The following is a 24,243-nucleotide window of genomic DNA, read 5'->3' on the forward strand; positions in this document are numbered from 1 at the left end:
TGTTGGCCTGCCAGTTCCTTTGCCAGCAAAGTGTGGGCGCAGGGAGGTCTCCTCCACGGGCAGGGATGTGCTCTTCTGCTCCAAAAAAAAAAAATAAATAAATAAATAGGAGAGAAAAAAAAGAGGGAGAAAGTTGCTCCTTCTAGTTTAGCTGTTGCGACTGTAATTTTCTTGTATGCGCTCTCCGTGCAGGAGATGCTAACAGCAATGCAACAGATGGAGGTTTTAGTTGAAACACTTTAGAGTTCAGTCTGAGTGCTTGAGAGTTGGTGAGCCTGATCCTGGCTCTGAGCCCAAACTCGGTCATCTTTGAGGGAGTTACCTCTAACCTTCCTAACTTCTCCCAGGCTTCTTCCTCACCCTGATAAGAGCGTAAGAGCAGTTGTCTTCTCCCGTGTTTTGTCTTTTTAAGTGTTTTTTAGGCAATTGAATGCCAGGTTCCTGTCCAGAGGAATTTACAGCTGGACTTAGTTGAATCCCCCACTATTCCGCAGTGCGAGTAATTGTAAGTAATAGCGTCTCTTGACTGGTGTAATGGCGCTCTGTCTGCAAAGTGTTTTGCAAATCCGAATGATCACTGTCCAGCTCAGGAAAATAGAGATGGTTAAGTTGTCAGCCTCGGAGCAGCCTGTAGGACTGATCAGTGCTCGTTTTGTTGCCACACGCGAGGGGCTTCTTGCCTTCATGGGCCCCCTTCCCACTCCCTTTTGCTCCTTACTTAGATGCTCCTTACCATCTGCGTACCAAAAGCAAAGCTGTCGTAAAGCTCAGCCTGGGAAGCTTGTGCGTCTCCTTTGCTGAAGTCAGCTGTGTCAAATGTAGTCATTTAGCAGAATAATAGCTAAAAGCCACTGGCAGAGGGCCAGCAGCATACCCTTGCCAAATCAGAAGCGCTTTGGGATGCTTGGAACATCTGCGGGATGCTATCACGGGCGCTGGGAATCACGCCGCTGATGGTCACAGATAGAGGTTACTCAAAAGCAGATCTTCACAGCTTTCTCTTGATGATGTTTATGCAGAAATAAGTAAAGGATCTTGTATTTACTGGAGTTATATTTTGAATTCCCAGTCTCTGGTCATCAAAGTGCATGTAAAAGCGAAAAATAAAATTAGGTCAGTATATTAATAGGAACTCTTCTACAATCATGAACTTCTATTAAAGCATAACATTATTGCCCTTAGCTATTGCCTCCCTGGTGTTAGTGCGTTGATGCCCAAGATGTGATGGGCAGCACTGGTTGTATTTTGGTTTTCTGGCTGTTTCCCATCTTGCAGGAGGAGCCAAACAGGTTTCCACTGCTTTGGGACAGCCAGGTCCAAGCACCGCTGCTGTGAGCGGTCATATGCATCGTTCACCTTGTTTGTGTTTTAAGATCCGGTTCTTCTTCGCTCAGCTTATATCCCAGCATTGTATTAATAATAATAATAATACAATTAGTACATTATTATTGTTAAAAATATTAAAAGCATAAAGAGACTGACTGGCAAAAGCGTTGAATATTCTGTTGGGGGATAAGAGAAGGCATTTGTATTTATTATTTTTGTCTAGAAGAAACTGGAAACCAATTTGAAAGTCTAATGTTATTGATATAAGAGTTGGCAGATTCAGAGCTCCTCAAAACTGAAAATTCGGCTGAAAAATTGTGAGACTTGGGGCTTGTGTTGAGCCTTTTTGCTGCATTTGTCACGCTTGGAAACTTCAGGGCTTGTATTTTTGGTTTTCTTACTCTATGACTACAGGATTTAGAAGTGTCTTGGCCCAAAAGCTGAAATTACCGTGCTTTTTTACCCCTCGCAATTAAGGCTCCGAAAGAGTCGCCACAGAGCAGCAGTGCCAACTGCAAAAGAGGAATGTCTTCCTTGCCTGAGTATGAACCATGAGGCTTGGATTTAGAGACCCAGCTTTGCTGTATGCTGGGGGAAGATTAGGTTAATGTGAAACAGAGATGCATGAAGAAAAGCCCTTGAGGTATTCAGCGGAAGGTCGTTCACCTGAACGATATGGAATTTATCTGCCCCGTAAAACAGAGGTGGAGAAGCTTGCGGTGGGTGTTGCGTGCCCGTGATAGCAACGGTCATAAAAACGGTGAGACCCGGGGCCGGCAAGGGAGGACGGGCTTCGCTTCCCCGTCTCCCCTCCGCGCCCGGCTGAGCAAGCTGTGCCGGCGCTTCTGGGCTCGCCGGCTGGGAAGCGGTGGTCGCCCTCGAGCCTCCGCTTCCCGGGGCTCTTCCCGCTCTCTCCGACAGAGACCGTCCCTTCGGACGGGGGCTAGCGGCTGGCATGGATTGCTCATCCCTTGGAAACGGCACGGCCCCGGGATGTGTCAGTTCTCCAGTCCTGATCTTACGTGTGTGTCACGATGCTCAAATGCCGTTTGTTGCTTCGTGTATTTAAAGATTTGGATTAGAACAGGGGAAACCGAAATGTTCTTGATCTCTAGTGTGGCTGAGGATTCATGTGATCTGTTGTCTTTTGGATGTCATACCGAACAGGAATAAACGGTGAATTTTTTAGCCTAATACCTCACTTCTGACTATGTCATTTTTCCCCTTCAATTTCAGTGTTCCAAGGAGAAATCATGGATGAAAGCATATCTTATGAAGACTATTTTGATCGCAATGACACCTGTACAATGGATGACAGAGACCTGTGCTTTGAATCGCAGCCAGTGTTCAAGCCCATGGAGATGGCTGGTATGACTGAATAAATCTTAACGTTGTCGCATCGGTTACTTTTGCGGTTATGTAACATGGCGAAGTCCTGGCATCCGTGCCTCAGGGTGGCTTTGTTCTCACGCCATGTACTCAGGCTGATGTTCTTTCAGCTGTGGTGCTCCATTTCCCTAAAACGCCTAACATCTTGACACCAGAGAGTTAACACTGCACCTCAAGCTCCTAGCTTGTCTGGGAACATAGTTAGCTTGTTAAAAATGGTGTTGCTAGTTGAGGGTGAACACATTTCCCTTCAGCTTAGCTCTCTCAGTGATAGTTTTGGTTGTCTCCTGCAGTTTAACCCCTCCAAGGTGCTGCAGCTTCCCCTGCAAACCCAGCCCGAATTGTTTACAGCTGAAAACTAGTCTTCCAGAGGCTCTCAAAAATGCCAGCTCCAGCTGTCACATTGCTGTGTCTGCAATGCAGCTCCGTCTGTTCCAGAAAGCAGTCCTGTATAGCCACGGGCTCCCTTGAGAATTAGATGAACCTTGTGCAACTTGCCTGTAGGTACCTGCAAGAAGATACCCGTTGACCTAGCAAGAGTCTTCAGTATTGAGAAAATTGATAGGAAATATTTGCTAGCTCTTGAGAATGTGAGAAATACATGTGCTGCCCAGAGTATAACAGGAAAGAGGACTGGGAAAGAGCGTAGCTGAAACAGGATGAAACTTGATTTCCCTCCTTCCCCCTCCCCAGCATTGTAGACTTGCTTACTAAATTACTTTCTTGCTATATGAATCTCCTTTACAGGGAGATTCTGTGAAGAAACTATATACTGTCACAATGGGTGAGGAATGATTAATGGGGCAAAGAAATGTTGCTTCCAGAAATGCAGCACGTAAGAGTGGGGTGTTGATGCACTTATGCTCAATATCCAGGTGATACATTAGTCTACTGGGGCAATTTATACATCTAAGGTTTTGCCCACTATTCTCTTGGCCTGAATGAAGTGAATCTGGGGGTCACCTATTGCATAAAAACACATTTCTTGAGGTTTCACGTCCCTAGAGTACCTTGTGCATGTGTATGCGTGTAAGATGCAATGTACACTTCAGCATGGAGGTATCCCTTGATACCGCCTTCCCGGCGCTGTGCAAACGCTAGCTGCTCTTCAGACTGGTCGCTTTGTGTGGCTGAGCAGAGGGCTGCAGAGGATAGACAAGCTTTAAGAACTTGTCGGCAGAAGCAGAAAAATGTGACCAGCTGGTTCGTATAGATCTTTGGGTTTGTTACATGCTTTTATTCACACTCCTTCAAAATCGGTAGGGTAGTTGCCCTCTCCAGGAGCAGATTCTCTGGTCAGCTCTGTTAGGGGTCTCCCGGCCAGCGCTGCTGTCACTCCTGCTCGTCAGAGAGCACCGCGGTAAATGCCAGCTCAGTGCAGTTTCTGAAATACTTTGCAATTTCTGTGAGCAAGTTAAATGACTACATTGGAGTCTGCTCTGCTGTGGACTTTTTTATGTATTAAAAATGCTGAATTAGGAGCTGGCAGTGGATCCAATGCTGTAAAACTGACAGTTAGGATTTTAATCTTGTATATATTTTACATGCTACCTGTGATAAAAAGACTTGTTTAAAAGATGTTACTTATAGAGCAAATATAACTCAAACACTGTCTGCTTGCTTGCAAGCTTTAAAAGTGCTGTAAGGCTCTTAGCCAAAAGTGTGCCGTGATTTATTGCTGTACATACAGGTAGTTTGCTGAGCAGGAAGAGATGCTGCTTTAAATGATCTTAAGTAACTTGCTTTTACTAGTCCACAATAGCTGGCAAACTCAAGCGATGCAGGAGCAGCGAAGGATATCAGTGTCTATGGAAGTAAGCTGAATAGAAATTTATTTTCTTGAACATTTTGCCAATCTTATTTCCAGCTTTCTGCAAACAGTATTCCCAGGTTCCTCACATTTGTCTGGCTTCATAATATTCTTACCAGACTGTAAGTTTTGACACCGTGGAGACTTGTCTCGGGGCTCGTTTAACGCGAGCACCGATAACGGTTCGTCCTTAGCCGTCTGCCTTTGCGTGTGCAGTCGTGGCGTGTCCTGCCGGAGGCGTCCTTAGGGCACCGGCCTTGCTCTCCTGTCACACAAACGCTAAGACGTCAGTAGAGGCGCGGGCCACCCGCAGTGGGTGCAGGACCTTCTGAGGTGGAAGGTAAAGGTTCAGCTCGAGCTCCCTCTAGCCCCCATTTCTCCTCTCTCTGCCTCTGTCGCAGAGACAAAAATTAGTCTGGTCTCCCGTTTTTGCCAGGTCATGTAACTGCTGGACAGAGTGGGAGGATCATCAGCGTCTCTTTTAGCTTTTTCAGTCTGTTTCAGTCATAATGCTGTTGTGTTAGTTGAATCAAAGAAGTCAGTTATTTCATTATGGTTATATTGTTTGAGAGCCAGAGTATGCTGGTGTCGTGCTCTCAGGGAAGAGCTCACTTTGCTGTATGGGCTGTCATGGTACTGCTGAGTTAGCGGAGCACAGTTCAGCCGTTGTTCTGGACCGGCGTTGGCTCTGTGTGTCCATCAGTTCAGAAATTAGTGTTCCTTTGTGGAGGGAAGGAGATGGTGTACAGTCATAATCTAAATTTTAGTCAGTTTTGCCTGCTAAGCAGTTTGAGAAACCATGTTGCTGTTGGGCGTAAAGTCTAAGTTGAAGGCATTTGTCTTTGACAGTGTTGAGAGCAGGCTTCTCTCTAAAGTTCTGCCATTGCTGCTTCCGGAGCAGTGATGGTGTCAGGTGTGTCTTCACCTCTGTTGTTTTCTAAATAATCTTGCTCTGCGTTGCTCTTCCTCCGGTGTAGTAACACAGGCCTTGTTCTTGTTGTCCATCAGACCCCTTCAGCATGCACAGAGGGGAGAACCTGCCTGATCTGTCGTTTCCTACTGACATGCAGCACGTACCGATGTTCGCGGACCACGTTGCGGTTTCCAGAGACATCCATGGTGAGTTCAGCAGTTGTCCCTGATGTTCAGTTTTCAGTATTCTCTCTATCAACTTTCAGGTCATGTACTGAAAACTATTAAGCTGATAAGTGCACAGCCTGTAGATTCTCTTCACGTGACATTCTTATGCCTAAAGACATTGAATAGCTACTTCCAGGAAGGTTTTTTTGAGGTTTACTTGAATAGAGGGAGACAGGATATCCTGAAAAATTAGACTGAAGCTGGAGTTACAGGTGGCTCTTGTCTTTATGGCTAGAAACCAAATACACATGTGTTATCCACAAAGTGGTCTTCAGTGTTTGGACTATTTCAGCTGATGAGGTTATCAAGCAAGAATTCATGGGAGAAGAATGAGAAGCAAAAGGGAAATATTTTGCCTGTGTTTACTCTTACACCTTGTTACTAATTATACTGTGCACTGTATGTAATTTCTGAAGATAAACTAATAGATTTACTTGCAAATTGTATGTAGACTGTTTGTGAGCAGAACATAATAGTTAATTTTCCAAGTATGGACTTTATATTTTGGAGAAGAATCTTTAAAGCTGGCGAGGTGACTGACAGATGGCCTCTTATTTCATTAGCACCACATGCATCTATGATGGTACCTGATCAACCTTTCCTGGGGTCCCCATATTCTCCTGCAGAAGTTCTAGATCCATCAGCCTTTATTGGCCTGGATTCAGCTGCAGAATATCTGCAAGACACAGCAGGTGAGAAACAAGTGTTTTGCTGTCCTATTTACTGGTTGATTTTCCATCTGCATATCCTTTGAACCCCTGATGTTCTAGTCCTAGAGAACCCTTGCAGGGAGGGGTTATTAGATAAAATGAGTCAAGATTAGAATGTATCCCATTGGAAATGATAGTTTTTAATCAATGTGAATTTCCTGAAATGAGAAAATGGAGATGAATTGGAAATGAATATGCTGTTGAGCATATAGTTAGTGCTGGCTAAAACTCTTTTTTTGATGAAAGCCTTTACCAGTAGTAGTCACATAAGAACATGTTCTTCTGCCATTCTGAAAGTGAACTGATGTTACCAAGAATGAAGTCACAAAACAGCAGGGTCAATACCTTGAGAAAAGGCACGTGGAAAAAAGAAGCAGTCGTAGTTTGAGTGGCAGAACTAAATGTGTACGTTTTCCCTAGTGCCTGAAGAACACTGGATGGGAGCTCAGCATGCTGCAAAGGGACCTGATGCCGCTTTCTTTGTTGAGCCACCAGGTAAAAATAGTTCTGACTTGATCTCCAGGAACTGTTTCTGGAGACTTTCTGCACACCAGAAGCAGATTCTGTCCTTGTCTCCCTTTTCAAGAAACAAAGGGCACTATTGGAGTGATCTGGAACCTGATCAGGAACAACAATTCTTTCTGGTTCTCAGATCAGTTTCCCGTAGAAGTGTGTATTTTAGAGATATGTTACTCAGAGCATTAATTAAGCATCCAGTGTGTGTTATGTACAGACTGTTTGATTAAGGATAACAGATTTAATGATGACACTGTCAGTATTATTAGGATATCTCAAAATAGCAAATTTCTCTAAATAAAATAGTCATTTATCCTAGTCAAGACAGCTGTATGCAGTTCCAAGTCCAGTCATCAGTAGATATTTGCGGTGTGCTCTATTGGGGACACATCTTGTAGCCTGGGCTTTAACCCGCTGAAATCCTACCCTTTCATGGGTTTGGGGGAGTGAAGTTTGCAGATGTAGAGGTTTGCAAGAAAGCGATGTTTAACAACAAGCTTCAGGGATTCCAGATTGCACTTCCATTCCGCGTATTCTTTTGTACCAGTGAAGGTACTGCAGATTGCAACTGGGACATGTGCTCAGGCGATCCATGACACTAAAATAATAAATCACATGAATGGGATTTACTTTTGAAAAGGAACTCTATAAAACTAGAGATTTATTACTCTCAGATATTCCAGTCTTTGTACACATTGAGAGGCAAACCTGCTGATTTCAGTGATAAGTCACATCACTTGTGTTTACCATTTTTAAGGGTCAGTGCAGCTGAGGGAGCCAACAAACATAATCTTGGTTCATGCATAATCAACAGAATTCTAAATTAAATTCTAATTACAAAGCTGTATACACTGTCCAATTATCTTTAAATGCTGGTTACAGTTAGATCTTTTGAAGCTTCACTAAGGGCATAATTATGTTGCAGTTGCGTGTAGTTATGATATTGGGGCCACAATGATATCATTATTGCTGTTCTTGATGAACAAGCCAGAAGGAGATGAATTTAATATTGATCGGAGGTAGGAAATGGTTCTGGAGCTGGTGGCTCAGTCGAGAGCTCAGAGTGGAACCGTGATGCTTCGTAACTAAATGTTCTTCAACTTTGCTATGGCAGTTGCTTTGCTCAGAATACAAGTCTTGTCTTGAGTCTCACACAAATTAATTTTCTGAAAATTGATAATATAAGCAGATTCTGGTTTTTGTTCTGCCCACGTGGGATGTGAATGTGGGGGAGCTTTCTCACCAGGATTGCTGCTGTGGTCACCATAGATAGCAATACCTCGAGAGTGTGATTCACAGCTTAGCTTTATCCTCTGCAGTAGCCATTTGCTGAAGGTCTTTCCGTGTGCTTAATCAAACTTCTATTTGTATGCACAGTGCCCTCCACAGTGACTGAAGCAAAAAAACTGCATGTGCCAGAAGGCCCTGCAGCAGTGGATCCTGCTTTTGATCCTACCGCACTGATGGCATCCTCAGGAGAGGCTGAAACTACTGGTGCACCACAAGGTGCAGCATCAGGTAAAGCTGCCTTGTCTGCAGATCATCTCTGATCTTAGCCCCTTCGTGAGCAAGTGGTGGTGGTGGAAGGACATGGGTTGTCTCTTCTGAAGAGAGTACAGCAACGTGTTAACATGTTTTGTCATGGCTTAAGGTTCATTGTAGGTAGATAAACTGTGTTGGTGAGAAATAGCAGGTCTTTCAGCTTCTCACTTCTCAGCTCCTGCATTAGAGTCCAGAAACTGGTTTAATGATTCTTTACTTTCTCAAAATTTCAGCCCCAAAACATGTTAGGAAGTGTCAAGAAACATGGTTATCCTTGTTAGTAGATAGTACTTCCCATTTTTAAAGATATTTATATATAGTGTGAGATTCATAGTATACTTTACCACCAGTCTTAGTCTGTAGTTTCTTGATCTTTTATTTTGATACTTGCCATGATTCACTGTGGATCAGCCGTAATGCTTGTGTCTTAGTATTGTCTCTCTCTTTACTATCTTTATTCATCTGTAAAAATCACAGTCTTTAAATTTAATTTAGGGGAGGATCCTGATAGCACTTTAAAAAAAAGGTTAATGCATAATTGATTCTTGTTGTTTTGCAGTGGAATATTCATTCCACTGAATGGATTCTGAAGTGCTATTTTAAAAGGGACTTTTTTCAGTTTATTAAATATCTAATTTTGAATTCAGTGTTTTCCATTGTTTGAGATGGGGAAACATTTTTAGATATGACTCACAGTGAATAGAGATTTTATTTTTTAATGTCTGTTCAGTTTTATATTTGAGATGTTCAGGTCACCATGCTGCATTGCACAGAGTATAGATAGTGCTTGGGGGTGTTGAAACTTATAATAGCTGAGGAAGAGAGAAATCTAATGCTTCTGGCTTTTGATAATTCTTTAGAACTTCCCTTTGGACAGCTTAGATCTTGAACGAAATCAGCCTGAAATGACCCTTTAAGGGGTTCAGATCTTAAAAAACCATCAATAACTGAAATGCATAGGTATTTGTTTATACTGTGAACTGACAAATGCTATTTTGAAGAAAACAGCTCAATTTTTAGTAGATACTGTATAAAAAGTAATGAGACCAATTTGAAAGAACAAAGGGTGGCTGGTGATTCACTGGGTGGCAATGCCTTTTGTATTAAGAGTGCCATTGCTTCTGCTCAAACTAAAACAGCATCCTGCTTATGAACAGCGCAAATAATACCCATTAAGATAAAGTACATATGGCTGTGGAAAGTTTCAGGACCTTTTTCAGCTCTTGGAGTATGCAGCTGTGTTCATAAAGATGACTCTCAACTTTTTTGGATATGATAGCTACGGTCTCTTGCCAGCTTTGTAGCATCAGCTGGTCTTTAAACAGTAACAGTGCACCTTCTGGCTGGTGTGTGTAAGGAGCGGGTGGATGTCTGGTATTAATCAAGGATAGAAAACACAGCATATGAAGCTGTGATGGGAAACGCACTTGGGTGCGTTCAGGCATATGTGGTGTGACCACTGAGTATGGTGGCATGAGATGTAATGCTACTGAAAGACAAGGGGGAGTGGGAAGGCCTTATCATCTACATTTATAAGATCACAGCGTCAAGTACTTATGTGCTGCCTCATTGTTTTTGGTGTGTGTTTCTGTAGCAGATGCTCAGTGTGTTCCTGCCTTGGATGTCGCGTCCATGACTGCAGATAAAGCTGAGTCCATTCTTAAAGGAGATGCGGAGCCTCCTCAAGCAGTGGATGCTGGATTTGCCTCTGCAGCAGAAGCCATGCCTCTCCATGCCTTAGATAGCAGGTTTGCTCCTGCAGTGGAAACAGTGTCTCCTAATGCTGTTGATGCTGCCTTTGCCCCAGCAGCAGATGCTGGGTTTGCCCCAGCAGCAGATACTAAATCTTGTCATGCGGTGGATTTGGAGTTTGCACAAGCAGCAGCAGATGCAGTGATTGCCCCACCAGCAGATACCAAGTCTCATCACACTATGGATTTGGAGGTTTCCCCAGCAGAAGATGCAGGTTTTGCCCCAACAGCAGATGCTGTGTCTCACCATGCTATGGATTTGGCGTTTGCCCCTGAAGCAAATGCAGAGTTTGCCCCAGCAGCGGATACTACTTCTCACCACGCTATGGATTCGGAGTTTGCCCCAGCAGCAGATGCAAAGTTCGCCCTTGCAGCAGAAGCCAGCCATCTTCACGCTATGGACTCTGGGTTTGCCCCTGTAGCAGAAGACAAGGCTCTTTTTGCCATGGATGCTGGGTTTGCCTCTGTGCCTGAGGTGAAGTCTGTCCCTGCAGCTGACACCAAGGTTGCTGCATTTGAAGAGCTGATCACATCCGAGTCTACTGTGGAGCGAGACAAGTCACCCTTCAACAAGCCCCCAGCAGGTGATCAGATATTTGCATATCTGCCTGAAAGCTTCATTCAAGCTTGGAGTACTGTAGTAAATGGTGTGCGAAGGCCAGTATAAGTTGGCACAGCTCTCGCAACAACACCCTCAGTAGCACATAGTGACTGCTACAGAGATGTGCAATCCTAGTAAGACTGTCAAAACAACTTCTTTTTTAAGTAGTTGAGATTATGATATGCCTTGCACTAAACTTCTTGAGCAGAGCTCAGCTCTGCTGTCAAGATACAAAGGAATTGCTTCACAAGGATTTTCACTTCTAAAATGTGAGACTAGAATAAGTTAATGCTTGTTTTTAGGACTTGGCACCCTTTAGAGCTGTCTCTTTTAAGGATAGCTGTAGAAGCATTTTACTTCATCCCTTGTGATGTTTCTTTTGTATCATTATTTTCCGCAATATACTGAACAAAGCTGCTTAACTGAAAATGGTCTCTGAGTAGACTGATAAGCTTTGCTAATTTTGTGACATTTCCTTGGAATGACTGCAAGAGTCAATGGGGGAGGCAGGGCACTCGTTTTTTTTCCCTTATAGGGGACAAGGGATTTTCTGCCCTGCGCAGATGTCTCAAAAGAGACTATCCTTTTTGAGAGGAATGGTCAAAGTATAACAGATAGTACTGGGGAGACCCAGAATGTTGATAGAGTGCAGAAAGAAGTGTAGTAAGATCTTCTTTTTCCTTTGTTACCTTCTAACACTGTTTCATTTAATGATATAAATAAACTGCAAAGAAAAGGAGTTTTAACAAAAAAAAAAATCTCTACTAGATTGTAGTACTTGGACATAGGTGAGGGAAGGAGAAGGTAAATACCAGATAGTAGAGGGTGATTTGCTTTAGCAGAACACTTAGGCTTCCAGTGGGGGAGACTTGGCAGAAAGTGATCCTCAAAAGCAGGTTATAGCTGTTATGAAAGTGAGGAAGACTTCTAATTTGTTGTGGAAGAGATGGATTAGATAAGGAAGTCGTTTTATCTATCTTAATCTGATCTAAATTGAAAATTATATGAACTTTTGTTCTTTTCACTTTATTTTCAGAAGCAACTGCAAACACGGAACAAGAGTTGAAGGTCCCAGAAGCTTGTGCTGAGCTTCCCTTAGAGAAAGCCAAAGACATTGGGTCATCTCCCAGCCACCATACAGAGCATCTTCCAGAAAAAGTAGATCAAATTCTAGAACCAGCAGGTGAGCAATGAGAACTGCAGTAGGATACCAGAGCCAGCACTTCACCATCACCTAATTCCTCCCCATCACCCAAATTATCTTTCTTGCAAACAGTCTTCTCCTCTCCTCATTGAGGACAAAGTGACCACGATTTAATTTCAGTGAGGTTGTTATGAGCATGTGCAAATGTGAGGGCTGTGTTTAAGATATGTGGTAGCCTTAACTTTTGAAGCTACCCTCGTATAACTTGCCTTTGTTTCTTCCTGATCTATGGTTGTATTAATTTATTATGATGTCTGTCACAGCCTTTGTTTATAATGTATTTAATTTTATTTAAATTTAAAAAACATCAAACTAATCTCCAACATAATTATATCTTATGAACTTAAGCTTGTATACAGGTAAGAATTTTGTAGTGTGTAAGTTCTTCTAGGAGACATCTTCTAAAGTTTATTTGAATACTAGATAATAACAAGAGGGTGATTCCAGACTGACAACGGAGTGCATTTTGGATTTGAATTCCTGTAGGAAGCTAGTATGGTCTGAATTCAGTTGACTACAAAGAAAAAAATATCTCACCCTGTATATAAGTGCCAAGACAGTCCTGGTTTCATATTTTACCTCTATTTCAGTATGTCAGCCAAAATAGAAAACTTCTGTGCAAATGAGATTGAGGAGATAATACATATGGTAGACTATCAAATCTTATAAACTTCATCCCTATTTGAAACAAAAACGAAACAAAAAGTATACTCTTCCCAAGAGCTTGCTCCTAAACTTCTGGTTACTCTATTTGTAAGAACTGAAACATTCTCTTTATATTTTCTATATTTCTGTTCAATTCCAGTAGAAGCAAAAGAAGCCATGGCACTAGAGAATAAAGAACTCCTTCCAGAAAAACCTGTTACTACTGCGGATCTTACAGTTACAGAGAGACCAAAGGAGGAAGCTGAACATAACCATGCAGAACCCCAGCAAGAAAAAGCCCTGCAAGAGACTACAGGTAGGATATAGATAATAATCAAGTTTTAGAATGGAAATAGCCCCTGGGAACTGTTCACCTTCTCCTCCTGACTGCATTGCCACCTGAGCAAGCAAAAATCTCTTTTGCACCAAGGTGCTGTTCTTTGCATTTATCATATTGATTTTGCTCACACTTTGCCTCTAAACATGCTTTTTCCTCCACCCCTCCTTGTTCACAGGACTAAAAGTCCAAACATGCGCGCTTCTATTATTTTATCACTGGGACTGCCTTATATTTTCTGCTGTAGAATTTAAAACCTCAACATCTTTTTTGCTATCTACCACATAGGTTTTTTTTATTTTGGTATTAAAAAGGGCCATTAATTCTGATTAAAATATTCTTAGTGAAGACCTCCTTCCAAATTGAGTTGTGTAATTACCAAAGGAAAATGTAATTTTCTTCCTGCTCCACTAACTCAGCCTCTCCAATGAGCTATTATTGCTTATGTGTCTGACTGGAAGCTGATTTGTGGGCCAGGGCTAACTGACAAATGACTGATGCTCCTTTTAAGATCAGTGGCCTAAGGAAACTAGTGCTGCATATAACTGAGTACAGCAGATGACTTCTGCTATAGAAGTTCTGCCTTGCACTGCTTTGTGGGTGCTGAGGGAAACATCACTGTTGCACCCCTACCTCCCATTACTCCTGTCCTCTCTTCCCTAGTCTCATATTTCCACTAAACTTCTGTTTTCTCAGTTTGGAAAGCTGCCAAAGTAAAGGGATATAAAAAAGTGCATCTGTTGTCTTGTCTTGCTAAGACAAAATGGATCTTTAATGCTTTATAAAAACAGATAATGTGTCCTTACAAGAGCAATTGCTTTCTGGTAGGGCAAGAGCATGTATCAGAAATAATCTTTAATATTGTTGACATATTTATTGGCAATACTTTAAATAGGTTCTAGGTGAAAATTTCTATTCCAGCACCGCTGAGATGGATTTAGAATTAGTACAGTATCAGTGCTGAAAGTTCTGCGTTTATGATTATATGGACTATTTTAGATAGCTAAAGCAACATTTTTTGTTGTTTTTCTTATAAGACGAATAGTTGCTTTGATATTTGAGCAGGCTTCCTGTATTCCAGGTCTACCTACTGCACAATTAAGGCAAGCTAACAAATCAAGTGAACGCAGGTTTGGCAGAGCAAAACCTGCAGCAGTGCCTATTGCAGATGTGCCAGAGGAACGTCTAATAGGCTTCCCACAACAGAAGAGTCCTGACCCAAAAGTAGACCCCTATTCTATAGCAGAGCTTGGATGGGTTGCTGGAACATCCCCTCGCACTAGGGTTTCCCATAAAAAGGCATCAGAGCAACCGTCCAGTGTGCTATCAGAGTTTGCGGAGAGCTACAGAGATGTGCCAAGGGAGAGCTGGGATTTGGAAGGTTCTTCAGTCATTGTGAAGAAGAAGAAGAAGAAACCAAAACAAAAGAGAAATCAGCAGCCAAGAACAGTGGAGTTCTGGGATGAAAATACTGCAGTCGCCCAAGCACCTAAAAGTTGTCCTTTTGCTGTTGAACCGCAAAAACCAGATGTCCGTCCCATCTTGCCTGCTGATGCTCGCAAAGAGCAGTCGGTTGCCTCAGGAAACAGAGCTTCAGACATGCCAAAGGATGCTAAAATAACAGCTGGAAATCTGATCTTGGATGATCAGAATGCCTTCGCAATGCCAGCACCCAGAGAGCAGGCCCAAAAAACTGACACACTGATTGAGTCTGTGTTGGATGCAAAAAATGGAGACTTCACAAAAACAGAGGAAATGAGAGATGACAGTTTGTTGCAGTCTAAAGGCAAAATAAAACCGATTTCCTTGGAGCAGATGGACAAAGCAGACGAGATGAAGGTGGGGGAACCTGTTAAAGCAAAGGTGCCGACAAAGCCTGTGGAAATAAGTCATCTTGATAAAAATGAAAAGAGGGAGTATAAGGAGTCAGATTGTTCAGACCTGAAGGCATCTCTTTCAGAAGAGATCAATCTAAGCAAAGTAGAAACTTCTTTAAAGACCAAACCTTCGGAAGTCCCCCTTTCTGATAAAGGTAAGGAGACCGAGTGCACATCTCCCAGGCATGAGACTGTCCCCACTGAGCTTCAGACTTCCAGTGGTTCACTGGAAGAAAAAGCAAAGAGAAGAGATAGTGAAAAGAGCCAAGAGGCTGAAAATGAATCTTTCAAGCATCCTGATCTTCTGCAGACTAGAGCCCCAGTAGACAAGCTTCCTCACACGCCAAAAACAGCTGACAAAACTAAAGCAGTTTCCCCCAATAAGTGGGCAGAGATCAACTTTGGTACTTCTGAGGGAGTACTGAAGACCACAGCAGATGCTAATAAAACGTCTGTTACACCATTAGTTGTACCAAAACCTGAAGAAGTTATTCTTTCGAGAAACAGAAAGGCTGACAGTTTTTCAGAGCAGATGTTACTTGCAGCAGCTCAATCTGATACAGCCAAACATCCCACCTCTGCTGAAGTAGCAGATTCCCCTGACAAAAACAAAGAGCCTGGATTTATTGCATTAGAGCATCAGACTGCAAAAGACCTCAATATTGTACAGGGGTTGGACAAACCTAAAAAAAAGCGTGGTGAAGGGAAAGTCAGAAAAATTAAGAATTTCCCTGAGCAGATAACACTTTCGGAGGATGCAAGCAAACTTACTAGTGGTGGGAAGACAGATGAGACAATAAAAGAACCGACTTTCCCTGATAAAGGCAGAGAGACTGGTTTTACTACAAGAGGATATCCATCAGCACACATTGCACATAGTTCTACTGCAAAAGCAGCAGACAAGGCCAAAAAAAGAGGTAGTGATGGAAAAAGTAAAAAAAGTGAGAAAGGTTTTTTCCAGCAGCCTTTTCTTTTTGAGAGTAAGAGGGATGTAAGTAGTTCTTCTGACATAATCAACAAACCTAAAGAAATCGGCATTAGTGATAAAGGCAGAGAGAGAGGCTGTCTTACTGCTGAGTATTTTCAGGAGAATGTATCAGAGGTAGCTAAAGCACAAAGTCCCATTGAACGGGTGACTGAGGAGCCCAAACAAAGTGTTGGAAAAAGTGAAGTAGCACTTTTGGGCGCTTCAGAGCAGCCGTTACCTCTGAAGAGTGGGACGGAGGAAGCAAAGTGTCTCGCTATGGCTGACACAGTCAGCAAAACGATGGAGACAAATGTGATGAGTAAAGGCAAAGAGGCTGGATTTACTTCCCCAGATAAATCAGTTATGACAGATTCTAACGCAATGTCGGCAGACAAACCTAGGAAGAGGTGTAGTGATGGGAAAAGAAAAAATGAAAAAAATCATTTTGGGCAGCCTGCCATCCTGGAGACTAGGGCAGAAGCAAGTCATCTTCCAAGCAAAGAGGAGGTGGCTGGAAGCACAGAAAAGGTGACCCCTGATAAAGATAAAACGTCTGATTTTGAAGGAGATCTTTTGCTGGAGGATCTGACAGGTAGGAACAAAGAGATGATGGAAAAGCCTGAAATACAAGGTGACACTAGGAAAAGCTGCTCTAATACGCTAGTTGTGTCAGGTTATAAAATAGAGACAGCAAAGCCAGAAGTGGTCAAAACTATAGAAACTTGGCCCACTGATAAAGGTAAGGAAATGATCATTAATCCATCAGAGCCTGTCCCAGAGAACAGGACAGATGGAGCTATGGCACGCAGCCCCGGCAGCAAAACAGTGACAGACGAGCCTAAGAAAAAGGGTGGAGATGTGAAATGCAAAAAGCCTGAAAACACTCTTGAGGGCTCTGTCATGCTGGGTCTAGATAAAATCCCTGCAGGAACTGAAGAGATGGGAAACATTACAGAAATTCAGTCTCTGGGTAAAGGCAAAGAGAGTAGTTTTCCTTCCACAGTGAGTGTGCTTGGTGATTTAGCTGATACAGCTTCTACTAAGCCTCTAGAGCCAGAAAAATTAAGCGCAAGTATTAAAGAAAAATATAGGAAGATGGAGGCTGGTTTGGAGCAGGCATTTCTCCTGGATCCTAACACTGCTGGAGCAACGTTTGCTATTGGCGACACGGGGAGAGCTCCTGGATCCAAGGCAGAAGGCTCCACTCGCTGTAGCAACGTGGCTGGACTCCCTGTTTTAGAGCAGCCTGCTCTAAACTCCAGCTCCCCAGTGCCAGATCACAGTTTGGCCCCGGAACCTGATAGATCTAAAAAGAGGAGTAGTGATGGAAGAAGTAAAAAAGCTAAAAATGCCTCTGAGCCAGCTTTTCTAGGGACAAAAACAAGGAGGAGTGACGCGCAGCCTCCCGTGGCATCAGAGATGCACTATGGAGTAGAAGAAATGGATTTTGTAGATGAAAACAGAAATATTAAAAATTTCCCCCTTGGCCCACGAATGCCCTGGGATACTGAGGAGAGCTTCTTTGAGTCCTTTGCTCAAGCAGCAGTAGTTAGCCCTGAAGGACCTGGCAGTGTTTCTTCTGGCTTCCCAAAGCAAGCGGAAAAGAATGCTGGAGGTAAGGCACTCCCTTCTTCTGGAGCGGTGTTGGAGAACAGCAGCCCAGGGCCTGGGTCTAGTGATAAAAAGGAGATGCCTGAACAGAGATCTTACGAGCACCTGGTCAATCTGGGCCACAAAGAGCCTGGAAAAGACATTTCAATGAAAGAGGAGGAGAAAACCAGGGATACTAGTGTCTGGGATGAGAGGAAGACGGATAACCAACTTTCTTTGGATCAGACAGTTAAACATGGTGTTACATCAAAAAAGGATGAAGTTCTTTCTACAATAGCAAAGGTAGATGAAAAAGAAATAAAAATTACAGATAAAAGGCAAGACCCTGGCTGCACCTCCTCAGACCTTCTGTGGAAAGTGGCAGACACGAAAAGCAGAACAGCTCCTGTAGGTGCCAAAGTGACAGTAAGAACAGAAGAAACTGTCTCTTTTGGTGAGAAGGACACTGGGTGTGGTTCCTCTGGCTTCCCAGACGCGGCTGTGCCGCTGGCTGCAGCACGGGCGTCGATGGAGAGCAGTGCTGAAGAGGCCAAGCTGCCTGGAGGCAGCGGGGGTGAGCAGAGCTTGCTGAAGGACGCGGTCAGGTTAGACCTGGATGCTAAAGTAGATGAAGCAGAGGCTGCTAGTTTAAATCTGAGAGCTGCCCAAACAGCCAAAGTAAGCCCTAAAGATAACGGTAAAAGTAGTTCTCAACTCGCGGAAGAGGCTGCTGCTCAAGATGGGGAAGCTCACGTGAAGGATGTCCCGGCTTTGAAGGCCAGAGCAGATAAATCTGAAGATGCAGTGAAAGAAAAAGAAGAGGAATGTGAAGAAAAACCTGTGAAGGAGGCAAAGAAAGAAGAAAGAGTTAAAGCAAAAGAACCGCTGAAAGGCTACATGAGACCCACAAAGTCGAGAGGTGGTCCGACTCCAGCTGTGCCGGCCAGGCCCGCCGCTCAGGAGCGAGAGAAACCAAAGCAGCCGAGACCCGCTGGTATGAGCCGGCAGAGGCAAGAGAAAGGTGTGTGCTTGCGATTCGAGCTAGCGGCAGCAATGCAGACGGCTTGCGTGCAAGACCTTGCTATTTGTCAGTGCGTTAGCATGAATCCGTGATTTTTAATCCTATGTGGCACAAACAAGTGTGGCATGACTGGTTTTTTGGCTGATCTTAAAAGGCTGTTAGTTCTGCTTGCCTGTCTCACAGTGCTAATTCCCAAACTTTGAAGAACTGACGGCTTGGTTTAAGTTCCAGAACTGATTTTTTTGTTTGTTTTGTTTTGTTCATTCAGAGTTAATTTGGCATACATATTATACCACCTAACTTTTAAGTAAACTTGCACTTTTGGGGTTCAGTTACATTAGCCTCTTGTCATCAGAGACCAGAACGAAACCCATTTGAGATGCAACAGCGAGTTGTCTTGATCACTAGATAGCCCCGTCGGCCCCTGGAGAGCAGGGCCGGGAGCTGAACGCACCTGCGGCAGGAAGTGTGCTTTCTCTGGCACGTGAGGTTTGGTTTTAATACTACATCAGGCTAATTGCAAACAGCTACTTTTCCTCCTGAAGTTGGTTTATGACTCTATTTTAAACTATGTTGAGCTGCTCTATCTGTAAGACGTTTCCCTCTTGCACTTGTAGAGAAATAGTCTTTACTAAGCAGAGTTGTAACGACATGGTAATTGGAGTGATACTCTTGAGCCTTTATCTCTCTACCGAGAGCTCGGCTGGACTGGCACCTTTTGGGCTGTTTTCTCTGGCTGTGTCCGTGGAATAAGACCCCTTTCCCATAGGAAATGAACTGGAAGTTTATAGGGACTTTGAAACGGAGACTATGGTATGGACACAGATGAACAAAAGTAAAAAATATCCGTGGGCTTCTGGTCATTCTAAACCTTCCTCGGATATAATTGGTCTCTGTGAAATGGAGTCTGAAATGGCCTGATGAAGTTTATCCCTGCTTAGGTGCTCTTGTTTTTGCCTTGTCATTAGACCTGGAAGTTTGTTCCTGTTCCTTTTTTTGCAGAGGTCCATGCTGCCAGTTTGCATGATGCAGCCACTAACTTAACAAGCAGAGAGCTCAGTGCGCCTTAACATGCGGGTCAGGTTTTTGAGAGGTTTTGTAATTTTAATGAGTGTTGCATAACCTGAAGTAGTTCTATTTTGGTGAAAGTGGTGTACTCTGCATGAACTTGGGCCTGCAGAAGTAACGTTCTTTAGTGCATGATGCTACAAAATAAAGCAAGCTAAAGGCTGTGTCTCTCTCTCTCTTCTTAATTTCTTTTCAAGCCTTTCCATTATTTGCTAGAAGTCTTTATTTTCCCTTGCTAACTGATGTATTTAAGGGGGAAATACTTTAGCAGGAGATTCGTGAAAAAAAGGAAAGCCCTGCCTGCACGGTTTGTGCGGGTCTATCGCGAGCTGAGCTGAAAGGTTCCTAGTTCAGAGCAGCTCGCCGGCGTGCGAGTACGTGGGTATATGCTTTGCCTTTGCACCTTGGCCTGACCCAAGTTTGCGCAGGACTTGGATCATATTCGCTTGCTTTTATCCTTTCAGCACTTCTTAGACCCGCAGTGGCTTGGCCAGAGAAGCCCTGGGGGCCGGGGGCTCGCTTGGAGGTGCTGGCTGGCCGCTTCCTCGGCCCTGCCGAGGATGTTTGCTGTGAACATTGCGTTTGGCATTAATAGATGTTTTGGAGGAGGTTTAGTAACTGCAGTTGCTTCCGCCAGGCTCCCGTACCTGAAGCTGTCTGTTCCGGGATGGCAGGGCGGCTTTTCCGAACGCACCCACTCGTGTGTCTGCTGCTAAAATGGGTGCAAGCTGTGTGACGGGCTTTCGGTGGGAGGCATGGCAACGGCGGTGCTGCGGGTTTCTTCCACTGGCAGAAGTTGGGAGCATCTTTTATAGACTGTGCCTGAAAACTACTTCTGTAATATATACTTTTTTCTTTTTCTAATTTTAACTTTGAATTCAAGCCCCGTATGCACCGCTTTGATTTATTTCAGCTTGCTAGAGGATCTGCCCCAGGTTCTTCGGGAAAACCGTTTCTGGCCGTAGCGCCGGCGGCAGTCGGGGCTGCCGAAGCGCGTCGGGCAGCCGGTGCGCCGGGCGAAGCTGCTCCTTGCCTGGGACTGAGGCTAAAATTTAGGTTAGGTGGCCAGAGCAGCTGCGTTTCGGGATTTTTTTCCTCCAATCCATCCTTCCAGAGCAGTGTTTTAAACACTTTAGTTTGCCTCTGTATTTTGGATTTGGCATCTCCTTGCGATAGGATGCGTTTAACGGCAAGAAGTGCCATCACTGCTTGCTTACGATATTTGCTGTCTTGTTACTGCCAGGAGTAAGTCCTTCCGCGGTGGCTTTGCGTTCTCCTGCCGCCGTTGCAGCGTGGGCTCTGCCGCCGGGGCCGCAGAGCCCCCTCGGTGGTGCGGATCTGCGGTGGCACCCTGAACCGTGCCCGGTCTGCCCGCTAACAGCCAACCCGACCCGTGAGCGCGACAGGGTACGTGAATAGCTGCAGCGGGCGGGTTGTGGACCAGTGCTTCCTGATGGCAGACTGAGTGGCTATTTTTGCAATACTCTTTTTTTTTTAATGGTTAGAATAACGTTATATTGCAGGCTGTTCATTAATTAAAGCTTGTTAACTGTCCTGAGTAGCTACATGAGAGAGCTGAAAGCCTAACAACAGCCCTTCCCCCTCGTGTGTCAGTGCACATTAGTGACGTGCACGCATATATACAATTTATGTACCCGAAGTCGCGAACTGTGCTGTTACCTGCTTACCCCCTCACTTTTGGCTCTTGTGTGCATTTTTTTTATTCTGTTTTCATGGAAAGTTTTGTCCCAGTAGCAGCCCTGCTCGCAGTTAAAAGGTGAGCGTGGGACGTGTTCCTGCCAGTCCGTGCTGCTGGGTGTTCGTGGCCTCTCCCTGGCTTTTCGGCGAGGCAGAATCCGTGCCCGGGTCCGTGTGTGCTCTCCAGGGGAACCTCAGAGCAGCTAGAACCGGCTGCGGACGCCGGGCTCCTTCCCGCTGGCTTTGCGCCGCGTGTTGCGCCCGCCCCGGCTTTTCCGCTGGCCGGACAGCCCGCCGCGGGACTCGTGCCCGAGGGTGGCCACCCTCGGCGCGCCCAGCACCGCCCAGGTTTGCTCCTCTGCCTGCCGTTCGTCCTCCTGCTCGTCTGTGAAACTCGGGGCTTCGGGAGAAGCCGGGAGTGAAACAGCCGTGCTGCTGTTCTTGTATTCTGCTGGATTAAAAAGGTGAAGCACGTTTCCTTGGTAGTGTTTACCTTTCGGAGGGTGCCGGAATTGTAAACCTCAGTTCTTCCCTTGCTTACGTTGCTCACTTACTGCTCACATACCACGCAGTCGGCTTGGCTTTGCCTCTTTGCAGTTCCCACCAGCAAATACTCGTGCTCTAAACCAGTACTGGCCACTCTCAGTGTTTTTAATTTTTTTTTTTTTTTGGCTGGTCATTAGGATTTTAATGTATTATGTTTACCTTCTACAGTAAGTGAGCCTGAGCTTCGGTCTGTAACTGCCCCGTCCCATGGAGCGAGACGGGGCTCAGTGGCATCGCGGGTCCCTGTGCACCTCAGAAATGTCAGTGTTGCAGTTCAGAGTTACGCTGGCTGGAACGCTAAATACTCTGCTTCACCACTTCACCCTGGCCGCTTCCAAGCGGCGCGAAGCAGCGGGGCACGAGAGCGCGGCGGGTGGCCGCCGGCTTCGCGTGTTGCCGCGCGGTTTCCGCGCGGCCCGTGTGTGGCTGGGCAGCGCGAGGTGGGCCTTGGTGGGCACCAGCCCGCCGGGCACGCTGCGATTTTACGGCCGTGGCTCTTCCAGACGCTGTGCGCTCAGCGGTCCTGAGCCGTTCGGTCGCCAGCTGCTATCGGTAGTAATACTGAATCGGTGATCACATCGGTCGGAGACGTTGGCAAGGAGTCACTCGTCATCCTGGAAGGTGATGTTGCCCTAGAAACTGGTGCGAGGGACTGCACAGAAACAATGGTGTTAGACTGAAAAAAGAACGAAAGAAAGGAAAAAGCAAAGGCATTGGAAAGGAGAAGCAATAGCTTCAGGAGCAAGGCAAAAATAGAAACACTAGGCTGATTCATCTGCTGAGGCTGGAAGCTTGCAGATTGGGTGCTAGGGCATGACGTGCTGATGTAGTGATCTCGGGCTGCTCCGGTTATTGGCACCGTCTCGGCCTGTGCGATCGTGTGTTTTACCTGCTGAAGTGGGTGTGATGCTCTGCAGCTTCTTCAGCACGTAGGTACCTCTTCCCTGGGAAAAGGCTTGCTTTCAGAGGTGCAGTATAAGCATCCAGCTGTACCTAAGCAGCTGGGGTAAACGACTGCAGAAGCATTTAATGTTTGTGCTGAAGTACACGCTGCACGCTCAGCCTCCTTGGCAGGCTGGCTTGTCCTTACTTTTAAGCAAATGCAGGATTTAGTAATGGCAAGAGGATGTGAATAGATGAAATACAGGCCTAACCAGACCTTCCTCCTTGTGAAATACGCTGCTGTCTTGGCCCTGAAAGGTTGCGAGGGGCTTCAGGCAATGGGCAGCGCTCTGCGTCCAGAAGGTGCACGGGCGTCTGACTCGCAGCGGCTTACAGTTGCTGTCCTCCAACACCGTCTCGGAAAGAAAGACGGCGGAGAGCCAAAAGAACTGTGAAACCCCAGATTGGATCTTTGAAGAGTGTTGCATCTTCCTCAAAGTTGAACGAAGGGTAGAAACGGTGGCTGGGCTTCCTTTCAGGGAGTTTCTTACTTGCCCTCGTAATCCAACTACTCCTCAGTGTGGGCCCTTCCCCGCTGGTATTCTCATAATCCCTCCCGATCCTCCTCTTTTCTGAACATCCTCCCGTTCTTTCCTGCTTATCTTTCGTTGATGAATGCTTCGTTCCTTATAATGACTTAGAAAATTAAAGCATACCCAGAGTCTAGAGGAGCGCCGGGCTGCCGCTCGGGCGTGCTGTGCCTCGGCGAGCTCTGCTCTCGCCGAGAGCTTAGCAGGACGGCGGCGGCGTGGTGTCGGAGGCAAAACGTTAGGAGGTTTCAAGGAGAAAATTGGGAAGGGGAGGGGAGGGGAGGCCAGGGCGCGGGAATTGCGGATGCGTGTCTTGGGTGCCGTCCCGCGTGTCGGATGGCGCTGGCCGGAGGCGCTCGGCGTACGCGCTCGGTGTACGCACCGCTGCTGCTCTTCCGAGGCCTTCGGTGCTGGAGGGCTGCAGAGGCGGTGACGGCTGAGCGCGCTCCTGCTCCTGAACAGCCCAGCACTGAGCGTGGTGCCGGGCCGTGAAGCGTCAGCCCCTAAATCAGTGTGGTTTTGTTGCTCTGACTTCTAAAACTGACAGCTATTTGCCTTAAAAAAATATATACATTATTCAAAACTGTCCTTCGATTGCTTCAGGCGACTCTGTAGCTTGCCCTAGCTGGGGCAGGGCAGAAAGTTATCTCTTGCAGCTTGAGACTTGCTGCTTAAGTCGTGTTTGGGAGCTGCCTGAGCGATAAAGGAGTAACAGCAATCACGTGGGATCAGATGGCTTCGAGCTCTGCCATTCTGGGGACCAAACTAAATACTGGCGGAATGAGCAAATGCTTGCAGACCTCAGTTCTCCCATCGGCTATGGGAGCAAAGGTGAGCGCTGAGCTAAGGTCCCATGTTCCACTAGCAAGACACCTACGAATATTTAAAGCACAAAAAATTATTGAGGCCTTTGGAGAAGTGAGGCTTGTGGGTGGAAATGTTCTGGTTAATTAGAGGGTGTCATGAAAGATTTGTATAATTTACAGTCCCTTAGTCATTGTTTTTAAATATAGCAACTTCTTAAACCAAGAAC

The 24,243-nt window shown here is 45.2% G+C and overlaps 1 protein-coding gene across 12 annotated transcripts in view; it reads left to right on the forward strand.

The window, feature by feature from the left end:
- The window catches only part of MAP4 (microtubule associated protein 4), a 142,685-nt gene that overhangs the window by 80,418 nt on the left and 38,024 nt on the right, over positions 1 to 24,243 (forward strand). For 9 of the 12 annotated variants that reach the window (XM_062568641.1, XM_062568638.1, XM_062568637.1 and 6 more), the window contains 9 exons: positions 2,563 to 2,694; positions 5,534 to 5,644; positions 6,229 to 6,357; positions 6,796 to 6,870; positions 8,269 to 8,409; positions 10,028 to 10,768; positions 11,822 to 11,968; positions 12,795 to 12,950; positions 14,053 to 18,426. In XM_062568641.1, coding sequence (XP_062424625.1) covers positions 2,563 to 2,694; positions 5,534 to 5,644; positions 6,229 to 6,357; positions 6,796 to 6,870; positions 8,269 to 8,409; positions 10,028 to 10,768; positions 11,822 to 11,968; positions 12,795 to 12,950; positions 14,053 to 18,426 — 6,006 coding nt within the window. The remainder of the gene's footprint in view (positions 1 to 2,562; positions 2,695 to 5,533; positions 5,645 to 6,228; positions 6,358 to 6,795; positions 6,871 to 8,268; positions 8,410 to 10,027; positions 10,769 to 11,821; positions 11,969 to 12,794; positions 12,951 to 14,052; positions 18,427 to 24,243) is intronic. The other 3 variants (XM_062568643.1, XM_062568642.1, XM_062568650.1) reach the window with 3 other exon arrangements.

Source organism: Rhea pennata, chromosome 2, assembly GCF_028389875.1.
Source record: "Rhea pennata isolate bPtePen1 chromosome 2, bPtePen1.pri, whole genome shotgun sequence".
Classification (NCBI taxonomy): domain Eukaryota; kingdom Metazoa; phylum Chordata; class Aves; order Rheiformes; family Rheidae; genus Rhea; species Rhea pennata.